The sequence below is a fragment of the Periplaneta americana genome, chromosome 9 (genome assembly GCF_040183065.1).
Source record: "Periplaneta americana isolate PAMFEO1 chromosome 9, P.americana_PAMFEO1_priV1, whole genome shotgun sequence".
NCBI lineage: Eukaryota > Metazoa > Arthropoda > Insecta > Blattodea > Blattidae > Periplaneta > Periplaneta americana.
In genome coordinates, this window is record NC_091125.1 from 124244180 (window position 1) to 124265185 (window position 21006).

The 21006-nt window shown below is 35.8% G+C and overlaps 1 protein-coding gene across 3 annotated transcripts in view; it reads left to right on the plus strand.

Annotated features, from left to right (window-relative positions):
- Positions 1 to 19556, plus strand: part of LOC138706455 (paired box protein Pax-6-like) — a 677134-nt gene extending 657578 nt beyond the window's left edge. For 2 of the 3 annotated variants that reach the window (XM_069835774.1, XM_069835773.1), the window contains 2 exons: positions 751 to 941; positions 18451 to 19556. In XM_069835774.1, coding sequence (XP_069691875.1) covers positions 751 to 941; positions 18451 to 19086 — 827 coding nt within the window. In that variant the 3' untranslated portion in view covers positions 19087 to 19556. The remainder of the gene's footprint in view (positions 1 to 750; positions 942 to 18450) is intronic. The other variant, XM_069835775.1, reaches the window with a different exon arrangement.
- Positions 19557 to 21006: the final 1450 nt, after the last annotated feature.

A 21006-nucleotide genomic window follows, 5' to 3' on the forward strand; every position in this document is an offset into this window, starting at 1 on the left:
TGAAAAAAATGTAACATATAGTAAATGTGCACTTACATTCAACGATAAGTTATCCCGCATCCACTGTCTAATAATAACATATGTTCAAATCTTCATCCCTTTAGTAAGTAGTTTTTGTTTCATAAACATTTTAATAAAATATTGTATATATTTGTATAAGAAGTCCCTTGCGCCACAATTTACATTATTTTTAACTGATATTCACTTATATGGTTCCTTATATTCATGGAAATAAAACTTGGTGTATTTTGCCGTAAAATGAATCTGTACATAACTATAAATTTATTATTATTATTATTATTATTACTATTATTATTATTATTTTATTGATTATTTTAAATAAAATGTTCTATTCACTTACTGATTCACTTAACAGCAAAACTCCATAGCAAGTTTTGTTCCCACGCACATAAGGAAACATATAAGTATCAGTTAAAAATAATGTAAATTGTGACGTAAGAAATTTCTAATATAAAGCGATACAATATTTTATTAAAATCTTAATAAAACGCAATCAACTTATCATTTGCGGATGAAATTTTGTGTACTTGTCTTTATTAACACGATATACCAGTCAAAAAACTTGTTAATCTAGCTCTACAAATATGGAAGTTATTAATTTCATCATAGTGGACATTTAAATACACGCACTTTGGGAATTTCAATATAGTGTCCCTTAATGGCTGTCACTGTAGCCGTGACCTCTATGATCGCTATAACCAAGTTAAATTGTGACATTTGGTTTTGCAGATGTTGACGGGAAGGACGAGACGGGCAGCCTGGACGGGTCGGACCAACCCAAGTTCCGAAGAAACCGGACGACGTTCAGTCCGGACCAACTGGAGGAGCTAGAAAAGGAGTTCGAGAAGAGTCACTACCCGTGCGTGAGCACGAGGGAGCGCCTGGCGTCCAAGACCAGCCTCTCCGAAGCCAGAGTGCAGGTACATACATTCACGTCATACAGCGATAGGAAATTGGGCTCTTTATTGCAGGTGATCTTATTACACTAATTTGTGTTGCAAATTTTATGACGCGGTTGGAGGCACGTGAAACATATGCATTTTCAGTGCGCTACATAACTTGTTTTAATACTTGCAATTGCCATATTAGAAACTCATTCGCATACATTTGAATACTTGGTGGTCTGGAGATCATTATCATTATTCAAACATGCATTTATTTAATTAAATAACACTTGAAGAACAAGGCAAGGACAGTGCTAGTCTTGATTCTGTACTACTTCATAAAAAACCCTTAAACGTTTCTATGAAATAAATATTAAGCCTACATTACATTCAATGCGTCTCAGATGAACATGATATAACTGTAGAATCTATTAAAGATTAATTTTGGTCCTACAGAATTGATCTATTATGGTAACAACAGTGCATGTACTGTGGAATTCCGGCCACCAAGCCACTCAATTGAGTGCGCTCCTTGTACAGGGACATCATTTTATTTTTACTTCAATTTTTATTGTACCTGAGTTTTTGAATGTACTTCACTCCCACCCCTTCTACTAAGGAAGTTCCAACTCCACACAGAACCAAGACCGCAGATAGTAAGCAGTACTGAGTTACTGAGTATAGTACGTTCCAGAAATATGTTCGCGTTTTCCAGTGACGAAAGAGCTTTCAATATTGAATCATATTTTCGCACAGGTACTGTCCGTTTGCCTACGTCGCATCCCGATTTCCTCCACCTGCTTCTGCTCGCCCCTCTGTAATAGCTGGGCTGTCTTTCTGAAAACATGAATTTCTCTTAGGAATTGGAAGTTTACGTAATATTATACAGCTGTTTAATTTAACTTAAATAAAAGGGCCTCGTTAAGTAATTAACTGTCACGTGATTTCCTCCCTTTCTACAATCCTGCGGCATAACCACTTGGACGGACAGTAGATAGCATGTCTGAGTAATTTTATATTTTCGGGTCGGGCAGAAGTGAAGATTGAATTTACAGTACGTAGAGTAGATACAGAATTATTTCAACATGAGTTACTAGTACGAAGGACGAAACTGGCAATTGGAATTAGATGCAATGATCTATAGTGCGATAATATGCACAAAAGAACTGAAGCCTGTATCGAAATGAACGGCCACCATTTTCAAAATTGTGTTTAAATATTCATATTATGATTATTTTTCAATTTAACTTCTTTCTCTATATTGTACGCTAATGTGCTGTAGACAGTATAACATACACTGCATAATGAATACGTTCGCATGGATAATTCACTTCGTGAGTAAAAACACTTATTCTTAATACAGTACTGCACTTTGATTAAAGAAAAACCTAATGAAAATTATCAAACTCAAGATCGCGATATTTCCTAGTTTACGTAAATGGATGAACTACTTTTCTTCCTTCCTATACCTAGTAGAGTGATTTGTGTTTTACGCCAGTATCATCGAACTCCAGTCTTGGAGGGGGAAGCAAGCGGTGTTTCCGGTTCCCTAAAGGTATAGACAGGTTAATATTTAAAATGTTATTAAAAATAAAATTATGTCCCTGTATAATGGCAGTTGACTTAATATATATCAACATATATCTCGTACATGGAGTAAGGCCATGAAGGGAAAAACACTAAAGGAGAGGGATTCGATCTGTGCTGTAGATTAAACTTCGGTGTAGCTCAGTGGTTAGAGCAGTTGGTACGTAAAACCAAGGATCCGGGTTGATCCCCGGCGCCGGAGCGAATTTTTCTCCTTTAATAACAATAACTGAAGAAGAGGAAACATACAGGATGTCCGGGCGTAAAGTATAAAAAAAACTGTATCTCAGAAATTATTTAATATACACACTTCCGGTTTATCTCACCGCAAAGCTAATATCTCAAAATTTTACGAATAGGAATCCAACTTTCTGTTAGCTTCAAATTTTACATTTGAGTCTCAATAGAAATATTGACACGAAATAACCATAAAAGTGTATATACTGATCATCAGTTACAGTATTTAATAGCCCCTACAACCACAACACAGCACAATGAAAATTTTAAGCACTAAGTAGACAGTATCAACTTTTTAATGAAAAATCATCATTAATTCTTCTGAAACCTGTATTTCTTTTCACGTTTTGCTATAGAAATGATGCTAGGATTGTCCTTAAGAAACTAGAATAATTTCAATACATGACACTTCAAAATGAACTTTTACTTGCAACTCTGCCTTGATCAGATTTTGAGACAGTTTGTTTCAGTTATCTGTCTAGATGTGACCAAGTATTCATACATTTATTTATACCCTTTTTCTTAAAGTTACCTAACTCAAAAAATGTATTTTCAGCAACAATTTTCAACTTATTGACATTTGCAACGGAAGCGATTTTAAAATTGCTGTATATATTTACGTGAACAATGATGGACAATGTTTTAAAATGTTAAGAACACATCGGCTTGAAACAAATACCGACATTTTAACTATAGGCCTAGTCTACCTAAAGGAGCTAATTAGAGCCAATTTTACCCTCATCTAATTGTAAGAAAGACACCTCACGAGGTTCGTGTATGTTCAGAGGGGAGAATTTGACATGTGTCCTTCATTGTCGGTTAAGATGCAAGAATTGAGGATTCAGTCATGAAGAGACACTGACCTCCCCTGGGGACAAACGTTGTCTCCCCAACACAGCTGTAATTCTAGCTAATAACAATTATACCGCCATACAAATCCACAGACCACTCGGCTCTGTGCTGCAGTCCGCATCCACCAAATGGACAGGTGCACTCCTCGGAGCGAAAAATATTACAATGTTGCAGAAGTCTGTTACTTGAACATTTTTGCAGGTTTAGTACAATTTTTGCCACCGTTAACCAAATGACAAGATCGTCGACCAGAAAATGCTTTGATTCTACTTCCTTTTAGTCGCCTTTCAACCAATCTTGTATAATGGGGGTCCATGACTGTGGAGTAATATCTAGCATGCCGATGGTGAAACGAGAGAGCCCGGGTTGAAATCCTGGTTGGGACAAGTAACTTGGCTGAGGCTTATTCCGAGGTTTTCCCTCAACTCACTAAGAGCAAATGCTGCGTAACTTTCGTCTCTGGATTCTGGACTCATTTCGTTGGCATTATCACCTTCATCTCACTTAGACGCTAGATAACCACAGCAGTTGATAAAACGTCGTAAAATAAGTTATTAAAATAATAGGAATAAACAGCTCTTATATAACGAAATTAATTTTGTAACTGTAGACCAGGAGTGACCAAAGCGTGTGTCGTGATTACATCGTGTAATCACAGACATTAAAACGGGTACGAGGAGTTTCCTGTACAGTGTTGTGTGTTTCATTCAAGTACTGAAGGCAAGCAGTGACGGTGTCATGTCGCTCTACAAACTGTCTCTACAAGCAGTAAGAGGTGGTTTCGTAAAGAATGAGAAGGAGAACTTTTCTGTTGTTCTGTCAGACAAAGTGTAATGTGTTTACTTTGCTCAACGGTTCAATTACGAGTATATAGAAACATTAATTGCCACGCTGAATAGTGTATTATTATTATTATTATTATTATTATTATTATTATTAATATTATTATTACTGACCACTAAGTATGTGTTTCTATAATAATTATTCTTCTGTACGTGCATGAATATTGATATTTTTAGATCTTCTCTCTAGAAAGATAAAATTATTAGATTTTATCTCAATTTTAATCTTCTTAATTTTTAGATGAGGGAAACTATTTATTAGTTATTCATTTAATAATAATAATAATAATAATAATAATAATAATAATAATAATAATTTAGAAAAACTGATGAATATTATGTGCCAACGAACTGTTAAAGGCCAGAAATTGACATGTCTTAAATCATAGCCAGGAAGAGAAAGATGAGATAAATAATTTTAAGGAGGTCAGCTATCTAATGGGATTTGAAATATCTCGTGCTCTAAAACCTTTTCATAGAACAGAATTTCTCAAAACAGTAATGATTAAAATAGTTTTAATAACTTGTCCATAAAAAGTTTTTAATTTTGAAAAAATACGAATTTCTCGACAAAGTACCGAGAGAAGAATTTAGAAAATTTCTGATTATATTCAAGAGGAAGGTTAAAAAAAGAAGCAAGAGAAATCGTATAGCCTATTATTCACTGGCTCTTGATGACAGCAGTAACATTACTGGTGCAGTAAGCTTGAGATTTTATCCGCGGGATTGATCAAGATGTTAATACAGGAACCACCACTGTTTGTAGTTTTCATGCCAAGTACCTTTCCTCAGTCTCCTTACTTCATAGGCTGTCTGTCGCATGTAATCACTGCACCTCGAGTTTTGGTCACCGCTGCTGTAGACCTAGGCCTACTTATTACCCGCGACCTTGAACTTGCAGAAAGCGTACGTGCTTTCTATCCAAGCGGACTGTTTCGATTCCAAACGCAATAAAATAAAATTTTGATGTTAAACTACGTCTTTTTGTATTCGACGCGGTAGGGCGCCAACCGTTAGGTAACGATGTCCAAAAATGTGTTACATTAGAATTATAACTGTCGAATAAATAAACATATCGAAACGATAAGTATACCACCATGTAGACAAAGGAGTTCCATAACCGTAAACATCCACGTGAAACTGGTCGGATCCTTAACGGCTTAGAAAGAGAGGTAGGGGAAAACATGCATCTAAAACTGCTTTTCGGCGGCCATTTTATGCGCAGAATTCATGAGTTCTCAACCGATCCGGACGTTTGAGGTGTCGATTATAGCATAGACTCTAAGTATGAACCGACATTCGCATTCGCAATGATAAAAAATGGTCAATATTTTCATTTTTCAAATTTAACAAATTTCTTCATCGTCGTCTTCTTCTTCGTCTTCTTCTTCTTCCTTTCTAAGAATTGGGGTTTATCCCGTTGCGCGCCAAAGACATTCATTCTTGAAACTGGTCTTTCTGTCTGGTTCTCGGCCGTCGTTTATCTCGTCTTCCAATTGGTTTCTAAAAAACGCTTGCTGCGGTAATCTGTCAGGGGACATTCAGTTGACATGCTCTTGCCATTTCTATTGGTATTGAATTGCCTCCCGCACTCTACTACTTCTTATACCCAGTGCACTTCTCACTCTGTCTCTTAGAGATACTCCTAATAGCCGTCTCATAATTCTCATTCCTGAGCTTTCAATTTTATCCTCATTAACATAATTTTAGAGAAATAGATTTGAAGTGTCTTAGTAGGTTAAAATTTCGTCCCTTATTTCCTGGAGTATTGATTTTACGATACATTGCTATATTTAAACAGTGATAGATCTAAAACTATTATTTTAACCTACTGACAGGAGTCTTTCTAAAATTAAACCTTATTTATCAGACTGGAACTTTAAAATCTCAGAGCATAATCTTCACTTTCTGTAAAATTAAAAAAAAAAAAAACAAGTATTAATAATAAAATGCACAACATTTTAACAATAAGATAAGTAGCCTACAGTAATTTTTCGCACTTGAAACATAGTCACATGAGATATAGGTTTTGCTGCAACTTAACTTCAACAATTTAAATAAAACAATCATGAATCTATCATGGTTGCAAACAGAAAGTAGAGCAGTCGAAAATAATCTCTACTTACACTAACAATGACTTTCTGTTGTTGGAGGACACATTGTTAACAAACTGATTTATTTCACTGTAGTTACCTCCATTTTTATTAATGTTTTGAGTAATAAAATAAAAACAAATAAATAGGTTAAACTTCATTACTGAATACACTATTATTTTGATACATATAATCACTGATGAACTATGAAATTATTTAAATTGAATAACGATTTCACTGTGTTAATATTTTAAATGTTGGTGTTGTTGTACCTGATTGACCAGTTTCGATGTTATTACCGTTATCTTCTGAATCCTAGTGAGTTCCAGTACTATCTTCTAATGAAACTTCTAAAGGTATTCTTAAGTGTCAAGTCATACCATAAGAAAGTACTCATGAAAACTAGTGAACTTTCAAAATGCCTAGAAATTCAGACGAGCTTAACGAAACAGAAACGGGTGGCCTACTTCATGAAAGAAAATGACGGTGGTGTTTTTTTAATTGGGTTATTTACGACTTATAAATTGCGATGGTTATCTAGCATCTGAATGAAATGAAATTGATAATGCCAGCGAAATGTGTCCGGAGTCCAGCGCCGAAAGTTACTCAGCATTTTCTCTTCATAGGTTGAGAGAAAACCCCGGAAAAACCTCAACAGATAACTTGTTCCAAACAGGGTCAGAATCCTGGCCAGCTCGATCACGGTCAGACATGCTAACCGTTACTCCACAGCGGTGAACATGACGATGGTAATATCTGATTGCTATGAATAAGCAAGTCATGATCGAATATGAATAAATTGTACTGTAGCTCTCAAATTATCAGTGTCGTAATAAATTTACATAGACAAGAATGTTCTTCAACGCTTAAAAACTGTGCATTTGCCAGGGTATGAGAGTAGATCAGAATTGTGCGAATAGACACAGAGTATTGCTTATTATAACTCGACCGAGGCGAGAGGAGACGCGGGCGTAATGTGAACTATCGTGATGACGCTATACGAACGCTGGAGAAGTACAAGTGGCGCTCCGGGCTGCAAGACTCCACTGGCCTCGGTAGAGTATTACCACAGTCTACTATATACAGTCACGAAGCTTAATACTTACTAAATATGCAAACATAGACAGTTGAAATATGCATCCATAGATAGTTGCTCACCACCAGGATCGCTACTATCGCCCCATCACAGACCCTTTCCCTAGCAGACGATAAAATGTATTGTACTTTCGATATCGTGTTCTTTTGAAAAAATTAACACCTTCCTTTCATTATTGAAATATGAAATACATCAGGTTTATATATTATTTTCATAAAATATATATTATATTCTATAAACTCACCTTCCTGGATCTTTGGGAAGAAGGATAACTCTAACCTATTTTTCTTACAATTTATAGCACTACAAACGTCTCCTTGTCCCATATTATTATTCAAATTATTGTATATTAGCCATTTACAGTTAGGCCTATTACAACCGATAACGAACATTTCACAGTTCACATAGCTTTTCATAAAAATGCGAAATACGGCACAGTCAATGCTTTTTCGATCTAGACCAAGCCGTAATGTTTGTTCGTTTTTTTTTTATTTCAGTGTATGGAGGTCAGTGAAATATTATATTATAACTTTATTGCGTATCATTTCTAAGCTTTATTTAGTGTAATTTGTCCATAAGCTACGTTTACTTCTTCTTGCATAATATGTTGCAGAAATAATTACAAAACTATGTTATTTTAATGTGAAGAGAATTCTACATGTTAAAATTATCTGTTCGCGTCAACATTTCAAGTTTAGAATGGAAGCTATTTTGACGTTCAATAAAAACGAATTTATATTGTGATTTTAATTTAGCACATCTACATTCCTTAATTGTAGACAGAAAATTTACCATACCACTCCTATGAAATTAGTGTACGTACGATTGTGTTAGGCCTACTTCGTCTCTTAGGTAGTAGATAAATACAATAATTCAGTATTCAATTGTAGTATTAAAATACAGACACATAGAATGTGACGGGTGTCATACATGACATTATGTTTAATTATAATGTATAATTGCGAATATAGGAATATAAGTTAAATATAGTAAACATAACCTATAATATCCATATGACATAACATACATATGTAGTGACAGGGCATTGGAGACCACTAAAATTAGACAGAAAGGGGAAACTGGTACAGTAAACATAACCTATAATTTCAACATATCTAAATATTCGTGCGGTGCAACTGAAAATTATTGTATCGTGCATAAATGAATGTACAAGAATTTCGCAATATTTAATCGAAATAAAGGCAGGTATTATACATACAAACAACGTAATTTTCACACCAAAAATAACATTACACCTTAACTCGCAAGGAATTATGTCTGAAGTGTCCCCTAATTATTATTTTAAATTTTATTACTGCAATTACACTACATTTTAGAGAAATATATGTTACTCCTTATGCATTCCAATTAATTTATATGGTCGAAACGCCGTCCTTCGTGATCGGGTTAAGCTCTGCATTAGATCACGATGGCAGTGACACAGTCTATTGTTCCTAGTACTCACAGCGCTCCAAGCGGCTAGCAACTATCGCGAGAAATGCAACTCGTTGCCAAAAAATCATCCCAAGCTTCGTGACTATATAGTAGACTGTGGTATTACAACTAAACGCTCCACAATAGCAAGCTTGATAAGTGATCGAAACGGAAAGATATATTCAGATATTAACACAATGAACTAACAAATAAGGAACTAGATTGGTCCAAAGAAGGAAAACATATCCACCAATCAGATGTTTGTTTCATGAAGAGTGTGATCAAGCGATCCTTAAGAGTGATCTACTGCCTCAGACAGGTTGACCTTAATTCAAGACAAGTGACTCCGAAGCAATTCAATGTACGTACGTTCTGAGCTATGTAGATATGGCTAACCAGATCTCTTTATGGAGATCTGAGGGCGGGAAGGTGCAGCAGGGTTCGTCAGAAGCTAAGAATACAGAAAATGACCCAATCACCTCTGATGAGTTGAGCCATTTAATATTGTCAAGAAAATTAATATGGTAGAGATGTTCAATAATTTTATTTCATTTGGAGTATTGAGATGGTGCAGGAAAATATTAAAGAGAATGCGTTCATTTGAAGTGTCTTTGTGACTAACTGAAGTACAGTATCGGAAACAAGAAATGATCTTCATCAATAGGTTTAAATAACCGTCCACTGGCATACTTGTCATCAAAATTTTACGATTAAAACCAATATGTGTTATCTTAAATTCAAAACTCAAACACGATTTGTACCAACAATTAGGCTACATTTTCCCTGAGTGTATTATTCATGCTACAGAAATAGCCAAAATCAAACTATGTATCCATTACCTTTCGAAATGAGTGTTCTGACTACAGTAGAGCATCGATCAACCGAGACATCGATTAACCGAAAGAGTTCCAGTCGGTAAATTCAAATTTGCGCTCGCACCATGTAGAAGTTTCGCTAGCGCTGTTTGCGAGATTTAGCGGCAAAAAACGAGTCTCAACTCTGAAGCCAAAAAAAGAAATATCTTCTTTTCCTAAACTGTATGCCTACTTTAATGACCATTCTGAACTTGTCAAACTAGGTTAGTCAGTTCTCTGTGTAATTTGTAAGACGTGTGATACAAAATATAGGCCTATACTGTGTCTACAGTTTTAAGTTTAGGGCAGGGCATAGTTGTGCCCCACGGTCAGATAAAATGCAGCAGATAAAAAAGGGTCCCTGTTTTGTAGGCATAGTTGCGCCCCGTTCCCATCAGGTAGAGAGAAGGGGCATGGGATAGTTGCGCTCCGACGAAATAGGTAGAGAAAAAGACACTACGGAAACTCGAGCCTCGTAATCAACCAACCTTACTGATTTCTTATTCGATTTAATATTCATTATCGATACCGAAAATGAACACCATGAAGTTGACAGTACTTTATTAACTGTTTTTATAATGTTTATGCAGTGATTATCAATAGTCTTCCGTTAAAATGAACACCATGAAGTTGGCAGTACTTTCTTAACTGACATATTAAAATTAGTGAGCCGTTGGAATATGGGGCCTTTGCAGTCTTGACATTTTATTAGTGATTTTCACACCGTCTGTGACGTATAGTGAGGTTAATTTAAAATGAATGTTAAGTTTAGTGGAAGGGGTAAAGAGTTAATAATTCACAATGGTTATAAGTTTCAATTTTCGAAACCCTGTACCGTAGGGTTAAGATATCGATGTACAAACAAAAAATTCAGTTCATTTATTGTGTGTGATCGATAAAAAAGTGTTATTTTAAATAGCAAAATTGATCATATGCTAGGCCTACCTGATATCAATGCAGCTATCACTGTAATATTTTTAAGTAATTTATTCATTTTACGACAATCACTTTCGTGTGTACTATTCCCATCGGGGCGCAAATATGCCATGTCCCTTCTGCTACCTGGTTTCTTCGGGGCGCAATTATGCCATGCCTAGGCCTCCCAATTGACCGCGGGGCGCAACTATGCCATACCATTGTGTTTAATATCTGTGTTTCTTTGTTTCATACTGCTCCTATGACACCGGTAGTCCGGTACAATTTGTTTTCTTAAATGATCGGCTATCCGAAAAATCAGTTATCCGAACATCCCCCGTCCCCAATTGTTTCGGATAATCGATGCTCTACTGTAATTGAACACTATTAAGATTTGTTCTCCATCATATCTTACAGGACATTGCAGACGGTAGAGCCGATAGTTTCCAACTATGCGACATAACGCACATTAGCCAGAAAAACTATCCACTTATTTGACTGAATTTGTCTCCAATCTATAGACAAATACAAGCTTTTAGCAAATGAAACGTGAAATATCAAGTAATCTTTCGTACACAGCATCCTCCCACGGCTATAGTCAGTATCAATCGTCGAAGAAAGAATCGGACTAGCGCAAAAAGCTAGGGTAACGTTGTTTTCGCTGTGTGACCTACAGTGTTACTGTGTGCGAACATGGAAATGTGTTCGATGATATAGGAATAGCTTTGTTCTATGTACAGTATTTTAAATATCTTCTACTACTGCTACTGATACTACTACCGCTAGGCCTACTGATACTACCATCACACTACCACTACGACTACTGGTACTATCACTATTAACACTAGACCTACTAGCACTGATACTACCACTGAACTAACATTATTACTACTGATACTATCATTACGATCAGTACAACTACCACTATCACTATCACTACTTCCTTTAAGGGATAGGCTCAAAGCCTGTTCCAACTTCAATAATAAAAACATTGTCTAGGCCTTCCAACTAACGTTATTCAGACGATAATATGAAATCCATCTTTTTTTTTTTTTCTGGAATACGTTCATCTGATATTTTATTTACATGACACATTCATTTTTATATTTTTCAACTTCTTGTAGGATCTCTTGATGATTATGCTGTTTTAAATTCGGTTAGTAAGTATAGGCTATATCTTAATTTAATATCGTGTCGCTTTTATTGCCTATAAGAATTTCATTTCTAATGTTTTAATTCTGGACATATTATTCTTTCGATAAGCTCATATTTCACTCACATAATTGCCATAGAGTCATTACATTATAAAACCTCAGTTGTGATTCTGGACCACCGTCAATCATCATCATCATCATCATCATTCTCATCATCACTATCACCATGGTCATTACCACTATTATTATTATCATTATCATTTATTATTATATTGTCCACACCTGTGGAGTAACGGTTAGCGCGTCTGGCCGCAAAACCAGGTGGCCCGGGTTCGATTCCCGGTCGGGGCAAGTTACCTGATTGAGGTTTTTTCCGGAGTTTCTCTCAACCCAATATGAGCAAATGCTGGGTAAATTTCGGTGCTGGACCCCGGAATCATTTCAGCGGCATTATCACCTTCATCTCATTCGGACGCTAAATAACCTAAGGTGTTGATAAAGCGTCGTAAAATAACCTAGCAAAATAAAATAAAAAAATGTTATTATCATTATTAAAACAAAATTATGGAGCTCATCCCATCGTAATTAGGGATGAAAAAGTTTTTGATGGGTCGTAAGTAAGCATACTGTTTAATATTGAAACATTAACTAGCTGTCACAAAACATAAACATTATCATTAGCTTATCTTATTTAGTAATAATTGTGAATTCCGAAAGATTGCGAGTCAGCTCTGTGATGTCTTTTACTGATTCAGCCATATAAACCCAAGGGTCCGATGAAGTCCCATGAGAATACCCTTTCACTCTCGACCGAAAGCGTGCAATACTTTCTCAGATTAATGTGGGTTTTAGTGGTTTATTTTACGACGCTGTATTAACATCTCAGGTTATTATTTAGCGTCTGAATGAAATCGTGGTAATGCCGGTGAAATGAGTCCGGGGTCCAGCTACGATAGTTACCCAGCATTTTCTCATACTGGGTTGAGGGAAAACCCCGGAAAAAATCTCAACTAGACAACTTGTCTCGATCGGGATTCGAACCAGACTAATATTATCTGTACGCCACCATAATACCAATTCACGCCGCACTGCGTTGGGTAAATCTACTAAGTAAAACGAATACTGAAATGAAGAGTGACTGTGAAATAATGGAAGAAAACGGAAGAATCCCGAGAAAACTCCCTGTAACCTTAGGTTTGTCCATCAAAAATACGACTCCGCTATCACTGAGATACAAACCCGCAGTCATTGTAAGCCAGTGCTCTGCCAACTAGGCTACAAAGATGACCAAATGCGTGCCTCATTCTCTAAATATAGAACTATAATGGAGATTCATTGCATCTAATCTTCATTACGTATTACCTACTTTTCACATCATCACACAAATTGAGGACAGCTTGCAGAAAATTAATTATGCATTATTATGAAAGGCACGGAAAGTATCCTCTTACCAGACACGCAGATACGTTCCCCAATTTCAGACTAATTATAAAGAAGATAAGAAATTAGGGCAAGGTCAAAATTAATAAGAATGGGCACAATTCATAAATCAGCAGTAAATGTGTTACTTCCTTCTCTGTCTATTAAAGATTTATCACGGTATTATCTACATGGTAATTCAATGCTTTTTAGTGCACAATCATGTTAAGATATACGATTATCATAAAGATATCTTTCTTAGACCTTTTTGTTTTCATTAAAAGCAAGTCAACCTTTAGCTACTTAAATTTGTACAAGACACCTGTTGTGGGAGTTAATGCTTTGCCGACATATGCCTTAATGGAAGAGTAAATTATCGAGGTGCTAATGTCAACTTGATGACGGAAATACGGAACGGATATAAAATACACTTCTTCACAGTACGCTTAAATTAATTTCATACTTGAATTATATACATATAAATTCGAAATCATTAACTTCATTTCTGAAAAATTCTGCGACCAAATATGATTACATGTAATTTAAATTATTTAATGATACATTATTGTTTATTTAACGACCCTCGCAACTGCAGAGGTTGTATCAGCGTCGCCGGTGTACCGGGATTTTGTCACGCAGGAATTCTTTTACATGCCACTAAATCAACTAACATGAACCTGTCGCATTTAAACACACTTAAATGCCATCGACCTCGGCCGGGATCGAACCCGCAACCTCGAGCATAGAAGGCCAGCGCTACACCAACTACGCTACCGAGGACGACTCATTTAATGATCAACATTGTTATTGGCATATCACAGACATATCAAGCGCGAGCATTTCTAGCCTCTAAACGAGGTGTAACGTGCAACAATGATGTAAGGATCATTTTTAAGCGTATACCTGCATAAAATTTTGTAAGCCAGAGGTACGTATTCAAGCCCGTACAGACTGAAGCGCTCGGCGGGCAGATTAATTTTCTATTGTTCGGGATAAGACACGTTTGAAACTATAGGACTCAACTACAATAGTAAGAATAGGCTGCGGTGAAGTCTTGGGAGATAGTACGAGTTTCCGATGCTGAAATAATTTCTAAGGGCTTGGGACTAAGGGCGCTGGGGTTTGTCATGTACTCGTCCGGAGATAGGAAATGGCTCTGTTAGGATTAAGGCAACTGTAAGCACTGCATTCAGGAATGCCTCCGAGGTTATCCGTCCGACTGGAGAAATAGGGCAATTATGCCAGAAAATTTAATTTCAATATTTCATTTTTATCACTCAACGTTTCATACATCCACATGTTCTTTGAAACCAAATCAAAATATCTTCTATAGGCCTATCGATGTTGGATTAATTATAACTGGTTGTACAGTCAAACATCCATTATCCGAAAGTCAGTTACCTGGAACGTTAAGTATCCGAACTAACATTTTCTCCTTTTGAATCTCTAGTCCATTTCTTATATACAGTATTGTATTTATTTTTTTCTCACGCTATAACAGATTGGGTAAGAACACATTTCCCAAGAACAGCAGTTTTGAGATTTTAACAGAGTGGATTACTTCATTTAAAACTACCTACTGTAATTCCTCCTCGGAACTTACCAGTGCAAGTAACTTCCTTGTGTTCCACATTATTAAATGATAGAATAGCTAAACACATCAGAAGACATCCAACCCAATAATATATACTGCCGAGAAAATATTGAAATTAGGCCTACAGACGAATGTTGTCCCTAGCGGCAAAATTCGAAACTACATCTCATCTTACACTGCCCGATCGGTATTAGAGGTATTCATTATACTATCATTAACTATTATTAATTATTGCATATTATTCCCCAAAGAAACGCATAATGATTTGTCAGTTTAAATGAAATGTGTAATCACAAAATATATGCCACATATGATTTTTTTATTTAAAATAATATTCATATAAATATAAACCATTGACAACACAATCCTTCTGTTACCCGATTTTTTCACAACAGCGTAGCAACTTATGTGAGTATCAGATTCAAACATCTTATCACTGACCTGCTGGACAAAAGTGACTTAATGCTTTGATTGCGATTGGAATATCAATGCTGAAACTGATCAAAAAGAGGAAAAGGAATTGGTTGGGTCGCTAGCTGAGAAGAAACTGCCTTCTGAAGGATACACTGGAAGGAATGGTGAAGAGAAAGAGTTCGGGGTAGAAGAAGATATCAGATGATAGACGGCTTAAGATATATGAATCATGAGACAAAGAGGAAGGTAGAAAATACAGAAGACTGGAGAATGTTGGGTTTGCAGTAAAACACTATGAATGTTATAAAACTAACGAATACTTTGAATTCATAATTTCTGTTTAAAATTGTCACAATTGCAACACGTAGGCTAGATCCATTTTTTTTTTCATCTTTAGCATCGCAATAAGGCTAGCAACCTCCGACCACAGTGAACTAAGAAACTTTCGTGATAATAAACCTTGCATCATGAGAGTTAAACCTCCTGCTGTTAATCATCTGACGTCAATATGCCTTTTCTAAAAATAGCTTAACAGCTCTCTCCCTCAGAATGTCTATTGCTAGCTAAAAATTCAAGTTCGCTTCACAATTTTCTAGCGCAGGTAGACTACGTCATTTTACTTCAGTAAACGCGAACAAATTTTTCAATTTGAAAAGTGTTGTGCTGTGTTCTGTAGTGTGCTAAAGTTTTGTAATCTTACTCTTACTTCACACAAAAATGTACCGTATCATTTCTATTAAGGGAACACGGAATTGCCTATTCGTACAATGTCAAATAATTATATCTTACATTGAAACATTTTATCAAAAACTGTTGAAGCTAGACAGTTGATATTTTTAGAGCTCATGAACATATAATTTGACTTTATACTGAAACAGTAGTTCTTTAATTTATTTCTTACAAAGGAATAATTTTTCCCTATTTGTAGGCCTATATATATATTTTTTTTTTTTTAAGATTTTCAGTACATTGTCCCCTATAACATCCGTGAATTTAAGAAATTAAAAAAATAGTTTCATTATAAATGTAAAACATTCAAATAAACAATTCCTGAAAATTTAAGTTTTTTTAGATTAAATAGAAGCTAAGAGAAGGCGTCTCCTGTGTGAAAAAATTGAACTTACTGAAAATGAACGTTTAAAATAAGAGAGATATGTGTATACACATAAGTTATATAGTACTACACCTCCTCATCAGAAAAAAGGATAAATTAACATGGAAATAATTCTATGGTGTTTGAATAAAGGGAGATAAGTCATAAAAATGAGTTTAAAGATAATTAATTGGAAACTAAACTTCGTACCCTTACTGTAAATAATTTTCTACATACATAAAACATATCAAATGCTACTACTGTCCAAATTTCACGAGAGGATCCCTGCGAGGGGAGTATGGTCCTTACGGGGTAAGAGGAGAGAGTAAGCCAGTAGCTCATCGTTCCTGAAGGAGTAGGTGGATGGGAGTGTTGTCATTGGCCGGCTGGTACAAACAAGGCTCAGATAATGGCCGGTCGGTTCCGTGTCGGGGGTAGGATATAAGAGTGGGGGAAAAACTCGCATTCCTTGCTCGGATCTTCTCGTGAAATGCGGACAGTATTTTATTTTTTGTAATCCACTTGCATATTCATCTGGGAAACAAAACTGCATTTTCACAAAAATGACTTAACCTTCTTTACCCGAACATCATCGAATTTTAGTATAATCATGTGATATACTGTAATATTTTAAATATGAAAATGAAATAATATGTTTGAAAAATATATATTATATATAGGGGAGCGTTGGGTAGTATCGGACATCGGATAATATCGGACAGTGCGTTTCTTTCATCTACCTCCAGATGGTAGTAGCTGAATGACATGGTTACGTTACTGTATGGGACATCACAGAAACGTAACCATGTCATTCAGGTTGATCTGGGGGTAGATGAAAGAAACGCACTGTCCGATATTATCCGATGTCCGATACTACCCAACTCTCCCCTAATTTCTCTCCAAAAATATGTTAATTTATGAAGAATGAAATTAAAGTTAAAACTTGCATGCGCTTTCTCAGAAAATTTAAAAATTAAAATGAATACAATATAATAGTCACATGTGATATACCATTTGAAAGAGAGAAAGCCAAAAATCATATTGGGAAAATAAACAAATAAGAAACTTCAAATCCAATTCCGTTCTGTCTTAAGTAGGCCTACTGCAACTTGTTCGCTTTTAATGGTAAAATTATCTTACAGAAACCTTTAAATTGTATGCACTCTATGACTTCTAGGTTCTGTTTAATCGAACAACTGAATACCACCAAAACTATATATATATATATATATATATATATATATATATATATATATAACTGGTCCCATTTATACTGCGTTCCATAATGTTTGACAGGAGATGTAAACATTGCTGGCAGAGGAGAAGAGAAGTATAATTGCTATTCAACCAATGGCAGAGGTCTCATTCTATTCAAGCGTGGAATAAGACCTCTGCCATTGGTTGAATAGCAATTATAATTCTCTTCTCCTCTGCCGGCAATGTTTACTTCTCCTGTCAGACATTATGGAATGAAGTATAATTCTGCTAATCGATGTGTATCCAAATATAACAATAAAATTATAATTATCTATGTGAATGTAATGTTACGTGCTGATAGAAATGGTACATAAAAGGACCTCAAGGAAAGAGTCTTTGTTGCAGTAATCTGTTGTACTCACAGTCACAAAAAATTAAATGTTAGAAATGCGTTTTATTCACAAGTACATAAATAATTGGTTTTATTAAAACCTGGAGTTCTCCCTATATTTTAAGAGAATTACGAATTTGTAAAGTTTATCACTGATAGCTATTAAACATTGTTATTTTATAAAAATAATTTGTACATCTTTATTACATAAACGGACTGCAAGTTCTCTCTCTCTCGGTTGACAATGAACGTAAATTTGTTTTCAATAGCCTACTGTAACATGGACTCCAGTCTATCTCTTAATGTGTTTTGTATTTTGGAAGGAGAACAAATAACTAAAACACAGTTGTTATACTTTCCCATTGACTCCCAGGTTTGGTTTTCCAACAGACGTGCAAAATGGAGACGTCACCAGCGCATGAATCTCCTAAAACGCTCTTCACCACCCCCACCACCCTCGCAACAAACACCCCCACCTCGAACCTCTGCACCGTACGGAGACCACAATATCAACACCACCAGCACCACTTCCAACACCACTTGCACAACCACCACTCCTGGCTCTCCGGGGGGCGTTTCCACCCCTGGCTCTCCACAACCCTCCACCCTTTGCAACAATACTACTCTAGTACGTCATCATCATCTGCATTCAGCAGCCTCCGGAGTGGGTTTGAGTCAGACAACGCAGCTACTGCTGCAGATGGGAGGAGAAAATAGCGCCTTCAAGGCACTTCCCAACCACCGGATGTTGGCTTCGACATCGTACGGATCGTCGTCGCCGGGATACGGCTACGCGTCAAATAGTTCGTCAGATTCTGAAGAGATTAATGTCAACGACCACACGGACGACGAAGAGGAAGGTCGCTCGAAGCTACTGTCTTTTCAGCACCGTATGGAGAACTCTAGACCACGCCCTGAACGTTCTCCTTCGAACAGTCCTGTAAACGGCGACGAAGAAGAAAAGACGGAACCTTTGCAACTTACAAAATACGATCGCGAAAGAGTATGAAAAAAAATAGACTAACTTCAATTTGAAATCAGTTGCAGATACCTTAGATCTCGTTTAATATTCTGTGACTAAACTGAGTTTGTGAATTTCTTAGCGAAGAAGAAAATTCTTCAAGCCAAAGTTTGAAAGGGATAAAGAAAATTTAAAAGTAGATCGTAATCATATAATGTGTATTTATAATGCACATCATTTGGCGACATATTTTTTGTATCCATAAAAACTTTAACAATTTAGAAACATTATGGTCAAAAGTGAGAAAAGAAATCAATTTTGATCAAGTCAAATAATTAAATATTGGAAATTCTTTAGAATACTATATAGGGTAAAGGTTGGTAATACTGTGATAAAGTAGTATTCTGATAGTTCTTTTTTGAGAATTTATTACAATTTTACTGAGCGATGGAAAGACCGGTTTTGTGCGTCCACGAACACTCCCTTAATACGTTCACGCAAAAAAAAAAAAAAAACAATCTTCCTCTCGCTCAGTAAAATTGTAATAATTACTTAAAAAGAACTATCACAGTATTACCAACATTTACCCTATTGCATTTGTTATCGTAAGTTAAAGAACACATTTGATCGAAACAAATACAAGTTTCAGCATTTTCCTCTCTATGATCAAAGATCTGCTGCAATCATCTTAATAAAATGAATTCCTACATAGGGTTTAATTATATACTGTACTCAAATATTATTAACATTCTGAAACAAAATTGACAAAGATAACATTTAAGGTAACTTCACATGCACTTCTGAAAAATCATTGTTTTACAGTGTACCCTATACGAATTTTCAAGTGAGTATTAATGTGTGGTTAGTTACTTGTAAAACAATATAGATGCAAGTAAATATGTAAAATTATTCAAGCCTACTCATGTCTGAAGTTTTCTTTACGAAAAATATGCAATAACTTATCGATGGTTTTGTCTCATATAATCCTAATGGTGATACGTAATTTTTTTAAATATGTATTTTAAATTTGAAGAACAGAATAAATTCTTTTAACAGTTACAAACAGCTCTGCCTCTCGAGTCATGATATTACAAACTCTAAAAATTAAGATGACCTATAACTACTTCTGAGTTATAATTATGAAGAAAAATTATTATGGATTGCCTATAGAATACATTCTTAAATTACTAAAATTAATGATAAACTTCCTTCATCGTAGAATACTTATTGAAGGTCAATAGGCTTGAATCAAAAGGAGTACAATGTTACTATAAATGATCTTTTCGATTACAAACTTGAATAACTATCCTTAGGAGACACTTAGAAAAATGATATTGGTATCAATGGAAAGAGAAACTCAAATAATTTTTATGTTGGTGAACCTGTCGCATATTTATTAATTTCGTTGCTAGGAGATGATATAACAGAAAAAATGGCTGCAAACGAAGACAGGAGGGTATTTTGTGTCCTAGATTTTTACATATCCCAGTCTGTTGTCAGCCGTGAAAAGGAGTATGGCCCTTTCTTTTTGTCGAGGCGACAGTCACAGGTAATTCGTACCTAGAAATGTTACAGTTATGGCTTCTTCCACAACTGGAACAGGACATCGAAGGTCTCCTTTTTCAGCAGGATGAGGCACCGCCCCATTACAACTTAGATGTCAGAAACGAACTGAATACACGACTTCCAAGAAGATGGATTGGACGTGCTGGCCGTGAAGATTTAGAATGTTTGCATTGGCCTCCACGTTCCCCCGTTCTCACTTCTTGTGATTTTTTTTTTCTGTGGGGTTTTATAAAACAACAAGTGTATTAGCCACTATTACTGCCTACCATTGAGGATCTTCGTGTCCGCATCACAGAGGCCATTGCACTGGTGGATGGTCCAATGCTACAACGTGTATGGCAGGAAATTGACTGCAGACTACAGACTTGATGTGTGTCGTGTGACACAAGGAGCTCACATTGA